Source organism: Bicyclus anynana, chromosome 5 (genome assembly GCF_947172395.1).
Source record: "Bicyclus anynana chromosome 5, ilBicAnyn1.1, whole genome shotgun sequence".
Classification (NCBI taxonomy): Eukaryota; Metazoa; Arthropoda; class Insecta; order Lepidoptera; family Nymphalidae; genus Bicyclus; species Bicyclus anynana.
Genome location: NC_069087.1, coordinates 12,860,884 through 12,884,578, shown reverse-complemented (window position 1 = coordinate 12,884,578; position 23,695 = coordinate 12,860,884). Strand labels below are relative to the sequence as shown.

At 37.3% G+C, this 23,695-nt stretch overlaps 2 protein-coding genes across 2 annotated transcripts in view; both read right to left on the bottom strand.

Annotated features, from left to right (window-relative positions):
- Positions 1-709: 709 nt before the first annotated feature.
- Positions 710-2,797, bottom strand: LOC128198130 (uncharacterized). Its single transcript, XM_052881870.1, has one exon. The coding sequence runs from the start codon at positions 2,795-2,797 to the stop codon at positions 710-712; it is 2,088 nt and encodes a 695-aa protein (XP_052737830.1).
- A 4,984-nt stretch (positions 2,798-7,781) lies between these two features.
- The window catches only part of LOC112043758 (ras-related protein Rap-2b), a 49,896-nt gene continuing 33,982 nt past the window's right edge, over positions 7,782-23,695 (bottom strand). The window contains exon 3 of the mRNA XM_024079319.2: positions 7,782-15,924. Coding sequence (XP_023935087.1) covers positions 15,601-15,924 — 324 coding nt within the window. The 3' untranslated portion in view covers positions 7,782-15,600. The remainder of the gene's footprint in view (positions 15,925-23,695) is intronic.

Sequence of the window (23,695 nt, the reverse complement as noted above, 5' to 3'; positions counted from 1 at the left end):
ATCTAAACGCTTTAGCGACCATCGGGGGCTGTCACCTTGGTTGGTTATCCTACTTAAGCCGCTCGATACAGACGTTTGTTGACGTATATTATACCGTATGTATCGATGTTCTGACAGTGTTTCCTCATTCACTATCACTTCCCAACCATAAACTTGGCGTGTCAATGCGGGATTGACAAAAGTGAGGTCCACAATGGAGCCGCCTTGTCGCCGCACGCATGTGTTTACAGATCCTCGATTGAGAACTGTCAGGCCCGTCACGACCGCCCACTCCTCGAGTGCTTCTCCTCGTGCATCAGTCCTTGGAGATCCCCACGCCCTAGATTTGGCGTTAAAATCCCCAGCGACGAGCATCCGATTTGAGTGACTCTGGCCAATAAAGGCCCCCAGTTCTAACAGGAACTGTTCAAATTCAGCCAGGCAGCGATTTGGCGAAAAATACACGCCGACTACTGTTATGTCGCCCAACATAGCAGACACATAACCTCTACCTCTCACTGGATGCTCAAAGGTTGGGGAACCGATTGAGGTTTGTGTCACCAGAGCCGCCAAACCATCTAGGTCACCAATCCAGTTGTCCCTGGCAGGAACAAAATAGGGCTCAGCAATCACAGCAAGGTGAATCGATCGTTCCGCCATACTCTGAATCAATAGATCCTGAGATCTGGCGCAGTGATTGATATTCGCCTGCAAGACTTGTAAAGTCATGTTAGTCTTCAGCCATTCTATTCCCACCATCGCCCAGAGACTCACCTGTATTCACAGATGGACAATCAGTCTGCACGGTACGCCGAGGTCGTACCCAGGCCTTTTTGCTTTTCTTACCGTTTTGACACAGCCCGCTCCCAAGCTTATGATTTGCGGGCCCTCCTGCTGCTGCGCAAAGAGAGCAGTTCGAGTTGCTCGAGCAGTCCGCTGCCTTATGGCCAGGTTGACCGCAGTTGTAACATTCACTACTGCGGTCAATTTCGGCTGTACACATAGGGCGAACATGTCCAGTCTCTAGACAACGGAAGCACCGGAGAGGTCTTTGCTCGAGCAATCGAACATTGGCCGATACCCACCCTACCAGTAACCGACCTTCTTCCATCTTCTTAGCTGCAGCAACAGGACATCTGATCAAAACTGAGCCTGTGCTCTTAGGGGTCCACTGGATTTTGCCTACTTTCACTGCCTCGATTGGGCATCCGCCTTTTACTGAAACAGCAGCAGCAATTTCAGCTTCATTTACAGAATCGTCTAACCCAGTGATTCTAAGATTTACACACTTTTCGGGCCTGGACACCCTCACAATTTCTTCAGGTAAGATCTGTCTGAGGCTTTGGGCTAAAGTGTCGGCCTGCTTTCCACCAGATTCGCCAGGAAGCTCCAATATACGGGCGCCAGTGGCAGCTCGACGGAACCTCAAAGCCGATATACCTATGCTGGAGAGATCAATTTTAGATTTCGCCTCAGACAGTATACTGGCGTAGGTAACAGCTTTATCAGTAGCTCCAGGCTGTAAAGTTATAACCACAGCTGCTGACCGTGCTAACCGCAGTTTCTTTACAGAAGGTTTGGAAGAGTTTGCACTGGTTTTGGACTTTTTGCCACTCTTTCCAACCTTTGTCCATTCCTCTTCATTTTGCGTTGAGCCCGAAGGCTGCGGGGCACTCTTACTTTTGTCCACGGGTTTTGTCCCTGTACCTGTCTTTCGCACTTTGCCCTTCTTGGTTTTAGGGGCTGTAGCTTCTTCTCTTGGCTCCGGCCTTGTCTGCGGAGCACCAGAAGTGGAAGCAGACGCATCATTTGCACTGGTTCGTCGATCTGTAGACAATGGTGGACGAATCCTTTCCTCTGGTGGGAGCCTCTGCTCCAGCGAATGTAGACGTGCATCTATCATGGTGCCAACTTGGATCATGATGGACCGTGCTAGCTCATCTACAGCTTGAGAATCAAACGTTGATGAGGGCGCCGGTTCTTTAGTTTGTTCAGGGGCAGAGGTTTGGGTTGATGGAGTATAACAACTATTCGTTCTCCGCACCTCCATTCGCAGCTCTGCCATATCCTTCCTAATTTGTTTTAACTCTTTTCGGAGTGCGGCGTTTTCTAGCTGAAGCCTTGTTACTTCCTCACTCGACATTTTGTCTTTTAGGGCTTCTACCGTTTCTTTTATTGAAGCCCCCGCGTCTTTAAGTGCCTTCTGAAAGGTGCCCTTCAAATTTTTAGATTTGGTAGCTACCTTTACGATAATATTTATATCGTCTTCCACCCGTTTCATGAGCGCCTCATTATCAGCAACGGTAGGAAGCCCTATAGTAGAACGTGCCATTCTCGCGGCACGTGCTAGCTCGTGAATGTGTTCCTCTCCGTCATCAGTAGCTCGTACTGGTTTGAGAAACATTTCTTTTTTAGTGCAGGGGCCCTTTCTTCGAGAAGAAATATTCTGGCTCGCCACCTCTTCCGCCTCGCTTGTAGACTCTCCACCATTGGAGAGGCGCCGTCTTTTGACTGATGACGACTGTTTAGTTGCAGGACGGACGCTACTTCTGTCTGAGTCAGAAGCACATGATGTTACGTCCATTCTGTTTTCTATTAAATCCTCCACTACATTTATACCTCTCTCCAACTCCATACTCAAATTTTCTCCCCTCTGCGCGTTTCCTGTTCTCTCTACCTCCCTCATTCTTTCTAACCTAGCCTCTATGCGTCTGTTGGCCCCCCCGTATACGCTGGGGCCGATGCGACGGCTATCCGACGCACCAAGGGATTCCCCCCGAAGGGGACCCTCCCGGGTAGATTTATGTTCAGATCGCATTTTCATATTTATTTTTTAAGTTAAACCCCTACCCTTCCCGGATACCCTAGCGACTGAACTCCCAACAGCCATTCATCCTATCAGCGGGCATCAAACCTTAGGATTGGGAGCGCCCTAAAGACTGTATCCCCAACAGCCACACATCCCCTCGGCGGGCGCTTAACCTTAGGATTGGGTTTTAACACCCGGTGACCCGGTACTCTCCCCTTGTTTTACAACCCGGACGCTCCATAGTCTACTCTGATTAGCAGAGCATCCAGTACCAAGAGCATCCAGGTGACACGTAGAAGCGCCGAAGCACCCTCCCCCCTTTGCTAGTATGGTTCACGCCGGGTTACCCCGATACCTCTCTTATGGAGAGGCTTTCCCCTATCCACCACCCAGGGGACGCACCCGATGGAGGACTAGCAACCCCACACGGGCCATATCCCTAACCTAACCTAACCTAACCTAACTATTCGGAAAAAACTGTGTTAGAAACTAGTTTTTTCCGACTAGTTGGAGGAGAACAGGGATACTGTTCATATATAAAAGATTAGCTGACGCCGCGCGGTTTCACCCGCGTGGTTCCCGTTCGTAGGAATTTCGGGATAATATATAGCCTATAGCCTTCCTCGATAAATGAACTATCAAACACTGAAAGAATATTTCAAATCGGACCAGTAGTTCCTGAGATTAGCCCGTTCAATCAAACAAACAAACTCTTCAGCTTTATAATATTAGTATAGTATAGATATTCTTTTTAAAAAAGCCTATTCACTATATTAGTCTTTATTATAAACCTATTAAAATAATCATGAAATCAATTGACAAAATGTCATTTACCTATTGTGTGATATCCACCAGTAAGCAATGGATTTTTACATAGTCTCAATTTGTGTAGTCAATTAGCATACGTCAAAGATAGTGAATTATTGTAGTTGACATTAGGCATTGACATCTTCTTGACATCTGAGAATTTATCGGTGTAAAATTCTGTTCAGGGTTCAATCTATGGTTCAGGGTTGTGCAGGGTTCAATCTATAGGTCAATAGTCCACCACGCTGGCCCAATGCGAATTGGTAGACTTCACACACGTGGAGAATTAAGAAAATGCTCTGGTACGCAGGTTTCCTCACGACGTTGGAATGAAGTTCCTTATCGTGCGTTGCGAAAGGGGGCTAGACGGAAAAAATTAAGACCAAAAGTTGTAACGACACTACAGTTGTAAGACGTGCGGCGTGCGCTTCTTTCTCTGTCTCTCTCATAGAAAGTGATTTCGTCTTTCTATTTCGCATTGAACAGTGTGGTGTAGCGACAATTATTTTTGTTATTATTATTAATAATAAAAAATAATAACAACTTCGTTCCATCCGGGTGTACCTTGACACCTCTCTACTTTACCGTTTGAGGCACGTAAGTAATGTAATATTTAATATCTTAAAGTACACATAACTGAAAAGACGGAATTGCATACCCTGGTGCGGATTCGATCCTACGTCCTCTGAATCGAAGGCAGATGTCAGATCCACTGGGCCATCACGGCTACAACTGATAACTGAGAATTAGCCTTTATTAGCTAAGGTCCGGTCTGATGGTAGACATACAAATGTAAAACACGTATATTTCTCATTCTATAGTATCTTGTTAGACAGAGAGAGACAGAGAGATTCGAAACTCGCACTTGCGAGTTATAAAAATTTCGTTACAGAATAGCCCAGCTGCCTAGTGATTTACTCATAATGCATGCGTGCACCAATATTCTGCAAAGATAATTGTTTGATCGCCTAACCAATGAATATCTAAATATACATTGACTTACTATATCGGCAACAATTGTGTACTCAACAAATTGTCTGCTTCGTGTTGTTTGAAGCATGCTCGTACGTACAGCAAATATTGCTTCTCCTCCATTGATAGTTTACTCTTTTCGATATTGTAGCTATTTCGTTGAACAAATAAATGCATCTATCTTCCTACTAATACTTTGTATTTAATTTGATAGTCTATTGCGGACGGTCGCAAATTTGTTAGCGTGGAAATTTGTTTTTAAAACTTTTAATGGCATTATGCTGGACATAGGCCTCTTGCATTGACCACCAAGCACAACGGTCTTCAGCCGCCAGCATCCAGCGGCGCCCTGCAACTCGCTAGTTATCCTCTGTCCACCTAGTGGGGGGTCGACGACGAACACTACGCTTTCCGGCGCGGGGTCTCCGATCTGATACAAATAAACGGTCTGATCACACAGTCAACTTAACACTAAACTTTAATTAAACTTAACACTTGAAAATATAATCTACATGGTTGAATCGTAGGACAGAGCTAGTAATAATGATCCGCAGTTTTAATAAACTAGTCATTATATCAACAAAGGAGATCGGGGACGAGTAAAGCATAAAACAATATTATGTTAAATATCTGCGGTACTGTGGCGGAATCCGCAAACAATGAAGAGTGGATGCGGTCGCCCGTTTAATGTTTATACGCGCGCCGCCTCTGTGTAGACTCAGCAAACAATACCTAACGCCCTAATTAGTTTTCAATATTCAACCCATGTATGTATGCCCTTGCGTTTAACATAAACGTGCGAGCTGTTTTTACGACACTTGACTGAAAGGTGTCTGGGATTAGGTTTAGGTTTTATGACACTTAACTGAAAGATGTCTAGGATTAGGTTGATGTTTTTACGACAATTGACTGAAAGGTGTCTGGGATTAGATCAAGGTTTTATGACACTTGTGGAGGATTAGGTTGATGTTTTACGACACATGACTGAAAGGTGTCTGGGATTAGGTTGATGTTATTACGACACTTGACTGAAAGGTGTCTGGGATTAGGTTGATGTTATTACGACTTTTGACTGAAAGGTGTCTGGGATTAGGTTGATGTTATTAAGACACTTGACTGAAAGGTGTCTGGGATTAGGTTGATGTTTTTACGACACTTGATTGTAAGGTGTCTAGGATTAGGTTGATGTTTTTACGACACAAGACTGAAAGGTGTCTGGGATTAGGTTGATTTTTTTACGACATTTGACTGAAAACTGTCTAGGTTTATTTAGGTTAAGCTTTTTTCGACACTTGGCTAAAAGTGGTCAAAGGTGTTTAGGTTTAGGTTAAGTTTTTTTACAACACTTGTCTGAAAGGCCTTGATTAATTTTATTCAAAGGAAATTATTATTATAATATGAAAGTAAATGAAGATTATTGTTATATTGTTGTTGGCTATTGTTTGTTAATTTGATATTTAATTAAGCGTTTTGTCTATGATCTGTAGGAGTCATCATGAACTGCTAAGCTCTCATACAATGGAATATCTTAACTCGCACAATGTAGAAATTGACTTAATGATAAATTAAATCACAGCTGTTAAATTCTACAACGATGAACAGAGGGATTATATAGGTACAAAAAAAACAAAAAAAAATATTGAAGTTTAATCAAAGATTTTATACTATGTCGTTGAGTTTAATGCGTTTAATGTACTACTACTGTGTTGACTGAACGATTTTCTTTAGGAGTTCCATTTCCACAAATCGAAGATCATAACTCAAGAAAATTTTAGCAATTAAATGAAAAGAAAAGACTGTTTTCGTTTGACCGAAATGTAGGTCACAGCGAAATCGTCAAAACGTGTCGAGCCCATAAACAACTGTAGAACTCGGTTGGGAAGTGAGGCGGGTATGGAAAACGTCCAAACAGTAATTTATTTAAAGTGTTGCAGACTCCGCTTAGCTAAATTCGCGACGATAATATGTTACAAAAGTTTGAGAATAGTAATTAATCTTCAACTGCGTAGCGCGTGTCTGTTCTATGCTACAACCAACACTCCCTAGTCGAGCAATACGTCAAAACTTTAGATGTCACTTTGAGATCACTTTGAAAGCAAGTATGAGCAAGTACTCGCTATGCAATGGTACTCTTTGAGATACATTCTAACTAATATTATAAAGTTGAATATGCAATTTCAGAAATGGCACATGTTGGGTATTCTGTACAAGTGTACATACATCTCACAAATATAAAAATCTATTATCATATTTAGATTAATTTTGAAATAAATAATTTTAGTATTTTTTAAAGGCTTATTAACGTCAAAATGTAACACAATACTTACTTTTAGAAATTGTACACTGCTTTGGAAAATAATTAGCTTGTTTTTAATTCCTGGACATTTAAAATTTTCAGACATGTGCCCTTTTACAAACTGTATATTTAATTACAAATGACGTGAGTTTGTTTAATACGTTTTCACGTATAAACTAACGGTTTATATATTTTGTAATTTTTTACCAATGGAAAGCTACACTAGCAGCAGGTATCAAGGCTATATAGCATCGCTATACCAGCTCGGGAACGGGAACTATGCGGGTGATAACGCCGCTAGTAATTAAAATAATTGGCTAAGATATTCAATAAGATGCAATGTTTTTACTTTTTAAAATAGAATTAACCAGTTTTTGCATTTGTGGATTCAAGTTTATGTATGCAAGCTATAATAAATAAAAATGTAATTGCATGACAGTAAATGTTCAAAATAATTAATTTTCACTTGTAAACTCGTAGTTGGAATCAACTGTTTGTATAAAAAGGACTTGTAACCGACTAAATTAATTATTTTAAAAGGACAATATATTATTTTTTTAAAAGTTCTGAGAGAATATTTAAAAACTAACGGAAACATATTATCAATGAAGAAAATTATATTAGTGCACCGTACGTTAGAGGATTTATATAAATCCTTATCTTTTTTATAGTTTAGTCCGCTCATAAAAAAGATAAAACCCCTGCTTTAAAAGATGTTGCACCTCGTCCCTTCTTTGTAAATAGCTCTTGGGACCCATAAAGTACCCACTTGGACTATTTCTTCTATAGAGACAAAATGTGTCTTTTATTTTCATTGACACAAATGTGAAAACTTTTTGGAGCTTCGCGTTCTTTTGCGCGTTTTTTGTATTTAAATAAAAAAATCTAAATCAGAAGTAAATATATTTATTTAGAGTCACAATTTTTATATTACATTTCGTATAAATTTATATAATTCGAAACACAAGTATATTACGGATATGGCGAGACGAATACAATTTAATTTATCGGCTATTTTAATACATTAATGGAATGTATGAAAAATGTATGACACTAACAATTATAAACCGTTCTACCATTTCAAATCCATCTGTGCCGGCTGCTCGATGCAGATCAATACTTACAGATTATTCTAATAATTCTATAATAATTAATATTTCAAATAAATAAATGACTAGATTTTTGTGTAATACGAGTATATACGACTTCTAAACAAATGAAATTTATTTAACATTTGTGTTTTTGTATGTAAAGTTTTCTAAATTCGCTGCTGATTGAATGGGACCAATGAATAAAACGTTTTACCTATATTCAAATTTATTTATTACCAGGTTCCAATATCCATATATGAATATCGTTTTGATACGATCTCTTTGCCGATAACTTTACCAAATATAAACTATTAATGGACTGACTGACTGACTGACTGCTTTGGTAATTTCTTAAAATGTATGAATTCACATTAATAGAATATTAGATCACATTAATAAACAGTAACGGAAAATGTATAATCTACAAATACATAATAATTTATTTAAAAAATCTATGGATACAAAAACGATCTATAGGTACATTTTAAATAAAAATAAAATCTTTACTTGACTATACATACATACTTAACATTAAATTCTTATAGTTTAAATAGAAATACATTTTTTTTTATTTACTTTTTCTTATATTATAAATAAGGAACACCAAATATTAACGAAGAAATCGTATTCTCTAAACATTTAACTACTACGTAACTTAATTTGAAAAAAAAAACAACATTATTTTGAATTATAAAAATATCTAGTCTCATAATTTGTTCATTATTAAAAGTATATACATGTTATGTACTTCTAATAATGAGCATATGATGAGCTAAGATCAAGGGGACTCAAGGAGATTTCTAAGAGGAGACTCGTGCTCAACAGTGAGCCGAATATGGGCTGTTAATGACGATGATAAAGATGCTCAATATAATTTAGATATTATTAAATGAACAGAACGTAGTGACTTATAAGTCATTTATAAGAACGTAGTGACTTATAAGTCATTTATAAGAACGTAGTGACTTATAAGTCATTTAGTGTTATAAGAAAAATAAAACTACACTACCCGTGTAGTATAGTGTATTTCAGTGTATAATACATTGTATATTTCTAAATACACGAGGTATTGAAAACGAACAATGAAATAAAAATGGCAGTGAAAACTCATTATTTCCACCTTTACTTAAGCTTCGTTTGTTTACCAAACAGCCTTAAAAATAATTATTTTTAAAGCTGTCGGGAAAATATTAATTTCGAAGGAATTTCGTTGTAAATTAACAAACAAGAGAGTTGGGTAATTGGAAAAATATTTTTCTCCATCTGCCGGAGGGGTTATGTGGCTTTACCTTTTAAATTTTACGTGTTACTTTTTAAGAGTAAAGCGTAAAAATATTTCGTATTTAAAATCAATTAGCATAATTTTTGACATAATGTAATGAATATAAAGTTGCCATTTGAATTAAAAATAAAGTTTGAAATACTTATCGCCTCTCCTTAGTTTGCAAGTAAACAAAGAAATAAATTAAAATACCAAAGTTCACTGGAAAGTGAAATTATTAAATGCCTGGAAGCCATATTTCTGCTCTGATTTCATCCGATAAAGGCTCAGACCAATTATAGAAGGACCTGTATCGCACTCATAGTTACGAACAAAATTGTCTGTCATTTTCTGAGGAAAACAAGCTTAGATTTGGTATAAATCTTATACTAAACGAGTAGTTTTTGTCAGTTTTTTACACAATACAACTACACAAAAAGGTATTTTTACGGAGCTCTTTAACTGACGAACACGATTACATCTATTTAACATCGATTCTATAGAGACAGTTTTTACAATAGCATTAGATCGTTGATCATATACTTTGACAGAAAAGTTACGTCTAGTGAGGCAGGTCCTATACAATAATTGGTCTGAGGATAAAGGTATTGTGTGACAAAATGTTCAAGCAATAATTAAACTTAACGTTCATTTCATGGTATTGTATTGAAATTCTCTAAGCAAAAGCTCCCCTAAAGTTTTAATGAATAATTTAATTCAGCCTCTTAAACGGGTTCCATTTTCCATGAATAATTTTATGCTTCGATCCGCGTTTTAGTCTTGAAAATATATTTCCATTTACGGAATTCATTCAAACGAAAAAATTTGAAACACAACATATTGTAATTTTCCACGTTTCAGATTGATGTATTACAAAACTGAGCAAATGTTTTTATAAATAACATGATCAAAAACATCGTAGTGATCGTTAGACCGTGTGGATATCCCATGTTCTTGACTTTTAATAAGCAATTCATAAAGTTAACATGAACAAAGAAAGCTTAAGATATTGTAAAACAAAGGATTTAGTAAGACGCATTTTCATTTACGAGATCCTTTGTACTGCGCAAATTTCATTGAAATAACTCATAATTTGTTTTATATTATATTTTGTTTATAACTAAATATTACATTAAAGAATCATTCGTTGGATACTTCTGTGTACTTATGTAGTCAGTAGGTTTGACCAATTTTTGATGTTAGCAAAGATATGTTATAAAAAAATCGATTGTAATACAATAAAATATGAAATAGTAATCTGTATACTGGGTGTAAGGGTCCCTTATACCCAGTATATAACAATGAATTGCTGTTCGTTAATCTCGCTAAAACTCGAGAACGGCTGAACGGATTTATCTCATCTTGGTCTTGAAATGTTCGTGGAGGTATAGGGAAGGTATAAAAGAGAGAGGGGTAGGGTAGTTTAAGGGTAGGGGTAGGGTAGGGTAGATTAGTGTAGAGTTGCGATAGGGAAGAAGTGCACATAAATCAAAGCGAAGCTTCCTGACGTAACGCGTTACGGTGTCATTCTACCTGGCTGACCTTTCTCTCACGCAAACGACAGCAGGTTTATGTTATCACTTCGTCCCGAGACGCAAACGTTTGTTTTTAAATCCGAATTTGAGTTTGAAGTCACACCAATAAGTTGAATTACAATTATTTGATAACAAGTTGTTTAATTTTCGAGCAGCACAATAGTATGATCAGTTTAAATTCTTACGTAGGTACGTCAGATAAATACGTAAAAAGAATAGTTTTAGATTATTCTAACACTTATAATTAACACACAAGAAAAGATACTACATATAATTCGTGCGCATTAACTCGACACCTAGCTACCAAACACAACCGAACACAGTACAAACATCTTTCGAGCTAGGTGTCAAGTTAATTCACACGAGCGGATATCTTACAACGAACCAGTCACAATACATCTCATCCTACGTTTTATCACCTGTTTTAAACATTTTCACTCTGAAGATATTATATTAATAAGTTATCTAACCTTAATTAATTGCTCATTGCGTTGGCGTTATATAATTATTATAAGTATTAAAAAGATTTGTATAATGATAGAAAATTTTACAAATACAGCTCCTAGATTACGTAACATCTAATTGCAATGATGATGATTTATTATCAAAGCTACGTAATCTACCCACAGGATACAATATTCGAAAGAGTAGCCATCATCAATGGAAGTTTAATAATCAAAGTAATAAAATAACATATTATTGTTACCACATTATATAACACTTTATATTGTTGTTAATAATATTGATAATAATTATACTCGTACAATATGGCATTATATTTTATTATGTATGTACTCGTATATAAATGTTTTCTATATAAATATCCCTAAATAAGGTACTTCACTCTGTATTCATTATGTTTATTATTCTTGTACATAAAACGCTTAGCCGAAAGTACTGAAGCAAGTTGAAATTTGGACAGTAAGTATCGAGTTTCCTTTTGTGACATAAAGACACAGTAACAAATATAAAAAAATGAAATAACTGGGGTATTCCATGCAGACGGAATCGGAGTTCTGTTAGTTAAAAAAAAATTCGAAAATATAGTTGGTGTATTTTCAAAATTACGAACATTTTCACTTTAGAATGGACGACGATTATTACGTCGTTTTCACCACACTCAGTTAAATATATTGTTATGGTGATATAGTGCATATATTACAATATATTGTAAGTGACATGATGATAATGGACATTTAAATTAACAGCGTTTCGCACTAGCGTAGGCATCGCGCGTTAACGCAGCAAATATGATGTGAAAAAGTAACGCATGCATTGAGTTAATGCTGCGTAACGCACCATAGCGTAGATACCGCAACACAGTAGCGCATGTATTGCGTTATAGTGGCGCTACGCAAGATAGCGTACAAGGCGTAGCGGCATTAAAAAGTCGCAATGTTTTTATTGTAGTAGGTAGGTTTGAAGGGATCATTGTCAACGCATAAACTCGTGTGTGCAAATGACATATCTAGACCGCCAAAATTAAGGGACAACAAGAAGTTATAAGCTGTTATATGAGTTACTTACACATTGATTTCAAATATACTAATTGTTAATATATATTTGTTTTAATATAACACGGAAATATTACGTATTTTTGGCGTTATTACTCGTAACTAAAAAAAAATTTCGGGCAGAGTTTTGGATTCTTCAAGTCTTCTTCAAGTCCAGGACTCTGCTCAGAGTTTTTCTCTCTACCACGGTGAATCTATGGATTGCTAAGATATTCGTCTATCTAAAATTCAAATAACATAGTCAAGTACCCTATTTAAGTTTAATTGATGAATCAGTATAAAAGGGTTAATATAAAAGGGTGAAATGATCGAAAAGGAAGACATTTTGTTTACACCAAACACAGCTGCACTACACTTAAAATGACGGCAATAATACACAGTTGCGTTTAACTTTGACCTAAACTTTATGCGACTTTAAAGTCTTTTTGTTTTTTCAATTACGTAAAAGCATTAGTTGAAAAGAATTTTTAACCGACTTCAAAAAGGAGGAGGTTCTCAATTCGGCCGGTATTTTTTTTTTTTTTTTTATGTATGTCCACCGATTACTCAAAGACGCCTGGACCGATTTCAAAAATTCTTTTTTTGTTTGAAACGGTATAGTCCCCATTTGGTCCCATTGCCATCATGACAAGATCTGATGATGGAATCCTGGAGAAATTGAGGGGAACTTTCGAAAATTATATGGGTGTCTAGTGTGTTCGTAAACTTTTCCATTTAGTGCCTTTAAGAAATACAAAATTATGAAGGTTTAAAATCGATCTGATGATGGAGTCATAAAACAGACGAGGGAACTCCTTGGCGATTTACAGCAGTTACCTTGTGTTTGGGCTTGATTAATTTGTCTTAATGAGAACTTTCCACATAGATAGGTTGTGACTGTCATTTAGGGGTTTGGTGATGAAGACCAAGGACAATTATTGGAACTCCTTAACAGTTACCAGTAACTGCCTTGTGTTTGGCCTTGATTAATTCGTATTGCTGAGAACTTTCTACCTAGATGAGTTGTGTCTGTTATTAGGGGTCTGATGATGAAGACCAAGGTCAATGAAGGGAACCCCTTGACGGTTTACGGTAGCTACCTTGTGCTTGGGCTTGATTAATTTGTATTGCTGAGAATTTTGTACCAAGATGGGTTGTGACTGTCATTAGGGGTCTGATGTATTCGTTTGAGATGAAATTTTACACTAAAAATTGAAAAATAATAAAAATTTTAATAAAAAAAATACAACCGACTTCAAAACCTAAAAACGTACCCACTAAACTAAAAAGCGAAAAATAACATCATAATATGTTCTACATGCTGATCAGTATGAAGTCGGTGCTTAGCCGGTGTTGTCTTAATTTAAGCCATTTCTGACAGGACTACATGAAACAACACTGTCTGCAAAATCTAAATCTATAAGATATGCACACATGGCTTGAATTAATACATCACCGGCTTAGCACCGACTTCATACTGATCAGCATGTAGAACATATTATGATGTTATTTTTCGCTTTTTAGTTTTACTTCTGACATAGATTATAAACGCGAAAGTGTGTATGATTGTATCTATGGATGGATACGCAAAAGCTAGTGAACGAATTTGGCTGAAAATCCCGCGGGATTTGTAAAAAAATAAATAAATTAAATGAAATCTAATTAAACTGGTATCTACTTCAAAAATACTTGATGATAGTTTCCAAATGAACTAATTCAGCTATATTTATTTGTAGCCAAAGAATCGTGTTACACGAAACAAGCCAAACGCGTTGATTGCTTTTGGAATGACTGACATAGCGTGTAAAGAAACGGCGTTTGTGTATCTCTTGAAGAACTTGAAACATAATTTTAACTTCGCCGCGCCTTGGTTAGTTTTTAAATGAGGTCTTAGCTAAATGTGTAGGTATGTGATATTGCGTAATACATTGGCGGAACGTCTTCACTGGACCTCTAGCCATGTGGCTCGCCAATGTTCTTTTTACAATCGCAAATGCTTCGAAAATTAATAAATGAATAGTTTAAAAAACAAAAAAACACGCTTGATACCCATATCATAGGGGTGCATTTCAAATAGCCTGTCTGCCATCTTGGACGTCCGCCATATTGGATTTAAGTCACGTGACTATTTTTTTCGTATCAGCAAACCATTTCATTTGATGTCCATAGCCAGTCCGCCATCTTGGGGAGGCCGCCATATTGGATTTGTAATGACGTTTCTTAGCTAGTCATTAGAACTGAGAGCGTGTGCAAAATTTCATCCTAGTCGATCGAAGACCGGGAAGTGGGTCAAATTAAGATTCCATGATTTTCTGACATTGACATACATAGTTAGTTACAAGTGAAGCAAATATAAGCGTATTAAATTTTTTTTTAATTTCTATCACCACGCCTGAACTGAACCAATTTAGAAAATGTATTATCCTAAATTAGCCCGAGCTACGAATCAAAAACTTGTGTATAATTAAAGCATTCCTTATTGCACCAGAGAAGCTGACATAAAATGAAAACTAGGAACGTAATAGATATATTTTATAATAATTAAAATTAAAAAAATTATATTAATAAAAACGAAGGTAAAGTATATATATTATCAAAGTTATATCAAAGCTGGATTGTACTTTTTCTTGTAGGGATGTCAGTCGCAGACAGTTTCTAATACACGTGGATAGCGGTATAATAGCAAATAATACAGCAGTTTAATAGCTTTGAAACTCCCGGGAGTTGCGCAAAATGAATCCTTGCTTCCGATATAGTTTATTTGCATTCTTGTTCATGTAAGATTAAAAATTAAGTGTTGAAAATTGTTACACAAGGTTTGAACACTTCTGAATGAAATGCTACGAGTATAATCACAAAGATGATCGTCAGAATCTATCTAAAACTAGTGAAGCTGATGAGTCGGATCCATGATCTGGAATACCTTAACAAAAATATTGTATTGTTACTTAACTTCATCTGTTAATAATATGTCTGGTAGGAATCTTTTTAACCATAATAAGTATGGTTAAAATTTTTGTACCACTTCCTCTAAACTTAGGATTTGGAAATATTGCATGCTTGTTTAGTTTTGGTGACATTACATTGATAGAAATACGTTGATGCTGCAGCTACGATTGTGTGCTCATGGGGTGTTTTAAAACGTTAAGTTCAATGGACAAAAATTTAGACATGGACAATTTATTACTAGAGCTTGATTTCTATCTATTGAGCTCGATATATTTTTTTCAGAATAGTTATCCTTGGAAATCAAAACACATAATATCGACTTTAGAAAAACATTGATTTTAGTAAGGCGTAAGCTTAAACGCAACTGTGTGTGTGAATGAATCTGGTTAACCCATTTGGATGGACGATTTAGGAAATGACACAAGAATTGCGTTTGCTGTTGGCGTGTCGTTCCCTAATTTGTTGGAGATGTGCAAGTTGGGCAGGAGATGGTACGTGGGGGGCATTTGATGCTGAGGGACTCGGACTTGAGCCTGGGGGGCCTTGCGGACCTGTGGGCAGGGACTGGCGGCGTCTCCTCCTGAGCGCTGGCGACAGGTTATACTTAACCTTCGCCTGCACTAATAACTCTTTGAATATTTGCGACACGTTCATGTTGTCTTTCGCTGATGCTTCCACGAATCCGTTCTCCCAGTCGACTGTCACTACTGACTCTGTTGTGTGGAATTCAACCTGCAACAAAAGGAAACCTTGTAGCCTTTGATTTAACAAATTAATCATCCTTCTGTCTTCGTTCCGCGCCCCGCCGCTCTGCGACGTCCCTCCCCGCACCCCTGTTACTCCCCAGTGTCACAGTCAGTTCATGAAGAATATTTTTGACGAGCATCTAATAGAGCGTTCGCTAGAATTCTCAAGATGTTTGTGGTAATATTTGGCTCTATGCTTGGCTCGGCTCGTTGTTCAGTTCGACAAATATAAAAACGGTGAATGCTCGATGTTCTGTTGCAAGTGAATTCTCAAGTCTATCAGCACTTTTAGGCAAATTAAGACACTTTTGTTTGACTGTTTTTGATTGAGAGGTTCTGGGTTCCATTTCAGGGTCTGACTATTAAAAATTGTGGTTTTCTTTTATTTCGAGAAATTTTTAGAGCAGCCCGGAGTTGGGAAATTGTTGGTTGGTAATTGGTCTTGCCTCGGAGAGCACGTTAAGTCTTTGGTCCCTGTCATTATTATAAACATCCAATAGTGATAATTACAGTGTCAACCATGCTAAAAGTCCATTCAAGTATGCTGCCTAAAGTCCATTCAAGTAGGCCGATAATTATGATGATGTTTTGGGCAGTTTTTATACAATTGATTTTAAATAAATTGGATCAACCAAGCTCAAAGATGAAGGGTGCGTATACATGAATTAAAAATTATCAAAACTAAACATAACCTTCAAAGTTTTTATTACAAGCAATATAATTGTTCGGGCAAATTCCTCTATTTCGTATAATGAAGGACGTGGCGTAGCACGTGGTACTCGGTTAATATCTCCGAGACCTGGCGAACTGGAGCTATAATACCGGCACGTACACCCAAGTTTATCTAGACCTCCAAGTTATTACCAATTTATCAGGCGTTCCGTACACCTAGTTCAGCGTTGGATTTGATAACTTTTTGAATGAAAGAAGCAGGATTCTTTCGTGGAAACGGGACATTGTAAAAAAACGTGTATAATCACACATTTTTGAATATTTTTTTTTGGGGTTTTTTAACCGACTTCCAAAAAGGAGGAGGTTCGTTCGGCTGTATGTACGTTATTATTTTTTTTTACAAATTAGCCTTTGATTCACCATTTCATATCACCTGATGTTGCAATCTAACTCTCTCTCTAACTTGTTAGGAGGAGGATGAAAATCCACACCCTTTCGGATTCAACACGACATCGTACCGGAACGCTAAATCGCTTGGCGGTACGTCTTTGTCGGTAGGGTGGTAACTAGCCACGGCCTTAGCCCACCAGCCAGACCTGAACCAACCAAGAAAACCTCAACTTCAACCAGAACTACCGTCCTGGTAGGATGATGATAATTAAGCCTTTTTTAAATCTATATTTATAATAAATCTGTAGAGAGGTCAATTCTGTAAACATATTTCCAAAATAACTATCAGAGGGTGATTAGCGATCGATACTGATGCCAAAATTGCACTCAGTAAAATTTTAGTCCGTTTTTATTTTCGTTATAGAAACAAAAACTACTAGACGGTTTTAACGAAACTTGGTACAATTATTCGTCATACTCCTAGGCAGGTTATAGTATACTTTTCATCACGCTACGGTCAATAGGAGCAGAGCAGTGAAGGGAAACGTTGGAAAAACGGAAGAAGTTACTCCATTTTTACAGCGATACTACTGTAAGCTGGATTAAAGAGGTCTAAGGGCGGACGAAGTCGCGGGCGTCTGCTAGTACAGAATAAAACGAACTAAAATTTTAATATAATCTACGGTAGCCAGAGAGCCGTAAGCCGATTAGGAGTATAGATTTTATAAACCCTATTGTTGTTGTTCGCGCATACAAAATAATTGACTATTTTGTGATTTTCTTTCTTTTTGCGTATAATACGAGCTTTTAAAACTGATGCGGTACAAAGTTTTATCTTGTTATTGTTATTACAATGAAATTTTTTGGAGAATGTAATATACTCAGATCCACAATTATCCGCCCACTTTAATATACTCGCGTCATATTAAAGCGGGAGGATAATTGTGCTTCTGAGTATATTTTGAAGGCATCCGGTTTTCTTTAAAACGGATTATTATAAATCTGGATTAAAGTAACCTTGTTCTATACTAATATTATAAAGCTGAAGAAGAGTTTGTTTGTTTGTTTTATTGAACGCGCTAATCTCAGAAACTACTGGTCCGATTTGAAAATTTCTTTCAGTGTAAGATAGCCTATTTATCGAGGAAGGCTATAGGCTATATTTTATTCCCGTATTCCTAAGGGAACGGGAACCACGCGGATGAAACCGCGCGGCGTCAGCTAGTCGGAAGATAAAGAAGTTACTTGTTACAACAGAGTTAACAATTTAAAGCAGTCTTTGATGTGATAATATTAGTGCCGCATAATATGAAAGTTTGAAAGCGTTAGCAAATAACTCATAAAGTATTCGCAGAACACTCAGTTTCTTCCAACATTACCATACTTGTATGCAGCTGCTAACACATTTACTGCTAGATATAAGAGATAGTTGAAGATATTCTCCGTATAAAATTGCAATCTACAAAAAAGAACAATCAAATATCTCAAAATATCTGAATGAATTTTGAAATTAAACAGTTTCCTTTTTGTAAATGGACTGTAATAAATAAAAAGTAAAGCGGGACAGGATTAGCGTCATTTAAACTTAATATTATTTTTCTTCTTCTTCTTCTTTGAATTATTTTCCTTCTACCTACAAACAGTAGGTATTTAAATTAATTCGGTAATTTTCAGATTTCATAAGTATTATACACATTCTTCTTATTTAAACCATGAACTATTAATATAATCTCTATTTTTTTTAAGTGTAGATCTAAAATTCAGAAAATTTCTCTATACCAATATTATAAAGAGGTAAAGTTTCTAAGTTTGTAACATTCTTTGTAAGGGGTAATCTTCGGCACTACTGATCCGATTTCGAAAATTCTTTCATCAGTAAATGCTACATTATCGGGGAGTGCTATATTATCATCATCATCATCATCGTCATCATCGTCATCATCATCATCATTATCAGCCGATGGACGTCCACTGCTGGATATAGGCCTCTTTCATGGACTTCCAAGCACATCGGTCTCAAGCCGCCAGCATCCAGCGGCTTCCTGCAACCCGCTTGATCAACCGGGAAGGTTCACCTAGATGGGGGTCTACGAAAACCGCGCTTTCCGGTGTGGGGTCGCCATTCTATCAACTTGGGCCAACGTCCATCGGCTCTTCGAACTATGTGGCCTGCCCATTGCTACTTCAGCTCCGCGACTCACTGAGTTATGTCAAGAGAGTCATATCGTATAAACACATAACCTCTTGTAAACTAGTCTTTGTGGTCAACTGAATGTCCGTTGAAATAAAACGTAACATGCAAAGCGCGGATGTGGAGTGCAGCGAGGCGGACTGCCGGCGGATGCTTCGGACTTCCTCATAGCTAACTGTTCCCAACTTCTCACAAGCTGTTCTATATTATCCGGGTATAACCATTTATATGGTTCATTTATTGCTAAGCAAAATTTAGTTTTTACACTAAGTAGAATATTATGAATGTTATTTAAACGGGTACCACGATAAAAAGACGAGATTTTTAATGTCGATATTTCGGGTATGTACCCGTTTAAATAACATTCATAATGAACAACCACGAAATTAGTTTAAAATCATAAGTAGAATATTGTTTGATTTTTCGAGATTACGAGTTAATTGTCTTCAAATCGTCCTCTCATTCGCTTCATCAAAACGAAAAGCAGAATGATATTATTCGTTGCAATGGGACGAAAGTTAGAGTTAGAGTAGGAGTTATAGTATGTTTTTTTTTCATGTTTGTTAAATACCTCATAACTTCGTCATCTATTAACTAATTTTGAAAAATATTTATTTGTTTGAAAAAGATTGGTTTAATTTAATTTTCACGAAAACATTTTTCATTCACCGTTTGAGACACGTGATATTTAATTTCTTAAAATACACATAACTGAAAAGTTAAAGGTGCATGCCCCGGACCGGATTCAAACTTTCGCCCTCCGAATCGAAGTCAGAGGTCATATCCACTGGGCTACCACGTCTCCTACTTTACCTATATATTACTTCCCTATAAATATATAGGGAAGTAATATTTTTTTAATGATTATCACCAAGCTGATCGTATGCATATTAATACAGGTATACATTTGCATAATATTATTACGGGTACACATGCAGATAATATGTAAAACGAGTTTCCGGGTATATTGATATCCGCGAACAACTGATGCATTTAATGTTTTCGGCTTTTCATAAATATTCTGATTATTTTCTCTAAATGAAATTTATAGTGATGAAAACATAGCCCGCAGCGACAATTTATCATTTCCATAATTTACATCTGGATTCTGTTGTTATAATTCATTTTTATTATTTCAAGTATCGGTATAATGTAGTGATAGACTTGATAGATTAGTGGATATGACTTCTGCCTTGAATTCGGAGAGCGTATGTTCGAATCCGGTCCGGGGCATGTACATTTTATGAAATTAAATATCACATGTCTCAAACGGTGAAGGAAAAACATTGTGAGGAAACCTGCATACCTGAGATTTTACTTAATTCTCTACGTGTGTGCCAATCCGCATTGGGCCAGCGTGGTGGACTAATGGCCTAATCCCTCTCATTCTGAGAAGAGACGCGCTTTTTTTCATTCTTTACAAGTTAGCCCTTGACTACAATCTCACCTGATGATAAGTGATGATGCAATCTAAGGTGGAAGCGAGCTAACTTGTTCGGTAGAGGAATCCACCCCCCTTTCGGTTTCTACACGGCACGGTGGTAACTAGCCACGGCTGAAGCCTCCTACCAGCCAGACCTGGACCAATTAAGAAAACCTCGATTGAACCCAGGATCTCCGTCTTGTAAAATCCACCGCGCATATTACTGCGCCGCTTGATGACTATGACGATGAGATGACCAGTAACGCCAGAATAAAGGGCTTTCCAAGGCATGGTAACATTAGGATTACCAACGTCCCAACTACGGGATGACCATTTTTACTAATAGTAGCGAAAAGCTCAATATTTCATCACCCAACCTAGGACTCGAACTGAGGACCTTATTCTGGGCAACGAAACCACAAAGGCACTGGACCATCGATAATTACCTTTTATGAATATAACATTTTCTGAACAAAATCCTACAGTACGACCTACCTTTTTTATTTTATCTCTCATTTATTTATTACTTTTTTTTTTTTTAATTTTAACAATATAAGTATAAAATACAAAACATTATTAAAAATTTATAATCAAAAAAATTCACCCTCCCGCTGCGGGACATTTGGGTGCCCAAGCAACCGGTCAGGGCTCCAGAGTGAGGAACCTCCTCACAATACGCGCCGTCTCAAGAATCACTGCCTTTTGTATCCGACTCTTGATCCAACAGTTAAGCGAAAGCTTCTTAAGGTGTTCGACCTACCTATTTATTATGTATTACGTATTCTGTGTCTACGTATTATGTATTCTGTGCCACGCCATTAGTTCATTATTAATTATTGCTATTATTCTTAATTATAATAACCACATACAATCATAACAGCTGTATTATGATTATAATATTATACGTGTGTAACGATTATCAATACCAAATTCATCTAATTACTTAATGTAACGTATAGTGTATGCTACGGTAATACATTGTGTTATATCGAACGTCGATGTTGTGCAAAGCGCTTTAGGCTATTATCCCCAGTTTTAGCCCGTCAGAACTGCTCTACATGTACGTAATGCGTTAATCCAGCGCTGCATCGCTTTGTGGCGCTTAGATCAAAAGATGTAAAGGTGCAGGAATGCTACTTTGTACGATAATGAGTTTTCCGACGCCAATATCATGGCAGAGGCCAATCTATCTATACTAATATAAAAATGTAAAGTTGGTGGGGTAAGGGTTAGTTTATAAATCTTTTAATAGATTTTAGAAATTCTTTTAACTAGCAAGCTATGTTATTTGCGAGTGTCATAGGCTATGTTTTATTCCAGTTTTCCCATAGAAACGGGTCGGTGAACTACACGGGTAAAACCGGGTGGCGTTGGCTAGTATTTAATATCTGAAAATTTGTTAAACTTTTTTCATTAAAAATAGAGGGTAATCTGGGAACTCTTTCAATAGATACGTTTTTACATTTATTTTTATGATAAATCGCTATCACCAGTCTAAATAAGTGTGTAATCGTTTTTATTACCATCGTTATCAACCCTTGCTAAGCTCGACTCTCCTCTCAGAATGAGAGGGCTTAGGCCAATAGCCTACCACCCTTGCAATCTTGTCCACCACAGTCTCTTTACACACGCAGAGAATTAAGAAAATTCTCTGGTATGCAGGTTTCCTCACGGTATTTCTTTTTAAAATGCACACAACTAAAAAGTTGGAGTTGCATGCCCCGGACCGTATTCAAACCCACACCCTCCAGAATCGAAGGCAGAGGTTGTATCCACTGGGCTATCATGGCTTATTGTTGCCACAATAAACTATAAATAACTGTTTATTAATCTATGACAAGTTTGCCCTTGTTTGTTATTTTTGTACAAATAACACATTTGCTCGTAAAACGTATTTCACCAATTTCTATATCGTAATGTATCTCATTACGCACATGTGCCGTAATGTCAAATAAAATGCACATGTGCCGTAATGTAATATAAAACCGTCTAAAAACGAACGGTACTTTTTTAAAGCGTACCAAAATGTCATCTTATGGAAAACATGCAAAGATGCAAATTAATTTTCAGAAAGTGTGTAAAAAGTGTGTTTCCTCGCAAATGTGTTATAAAACGTCGTATGACATACATGCGCTTTAATAATTACAGGCTCTGCTTTCTTAGTATAAGCTCTCGCCAAGGCTCGAGCTACAATATCGCCTCGGCTGTAATTTTCAACTTACCGCACTTATATCATAATGTACTATAACCTGCTATCTCAAGCTAAATACACGTTTAAATATATTACGCAATGCAAATAATAATCGACCATTGAGAGCTTGAGACCTACCTCAACGGGCAAATCTCACGGAAATGAAATGCTTCGCGAAGCCACGTACGCTTTGTTTGGGTTTAAGCTATGGCGTCGGGATATGGTCACGTCTGTCGACGCCTCGAGCTACGTTTGTCTCTGCTAGCGTAGACAGAACATAGCTCACGACAGCATTACTAGCTTATGGCGGAAATTCAATGAAAATGATACTAGAATTATACTGCAGTTCTGAAATTCTGCATTACTTAGAATAATACTGCATTTAAATAACAGTAACTATCAGACAGTAACTATCAGAGGGGTGTAAGGGGGAGGCTAGTACCAGTCAGTCCGCCGCATTGGAAGACGTCTTTAAGCTTCTGGACTGGGGCGGACTTGGCATCAACATCAATGGCGAGTACATCACTCAACTGCGGTTCGCGGACGATGTAGTCATCATGGCAGAGACTCTGGATGACCTTAGTACCATGCTCAATGACCTCAGCAGAGTTTCTCAACAGGTGGGCCTAAAAATGAACATGGCCAAAACGAAAATAATCCAATTATCAAAAAATCTAAACTAGCGTATAAGTATATATAAGTAGTACGTTATTGCTTCGTTGGCCTTTGTGGCTTTGGATTAGGGTCAGTAAAGTATTGAGAGCCGTGATAGCCCAGGGGATATGACCTCTACCTCCGTTTTCGGAGGGCGTAGGTTTAAATCCGGACCAGGGCATGCACCTCAATTTTTCAGTTATTATAGTGCATTTTATGAAATTAAATATCGCGGG

Bases quoted from the DNA above. Each gene is read 5' to 3' on its own strand.
- LOC128198130 (XM_052881870.1), bottom strand. From the start codon at position 2,797: ATGCGATCTGAACATAAATCTACCCGGGAGGGTCCCCTTCGGGGGGAA.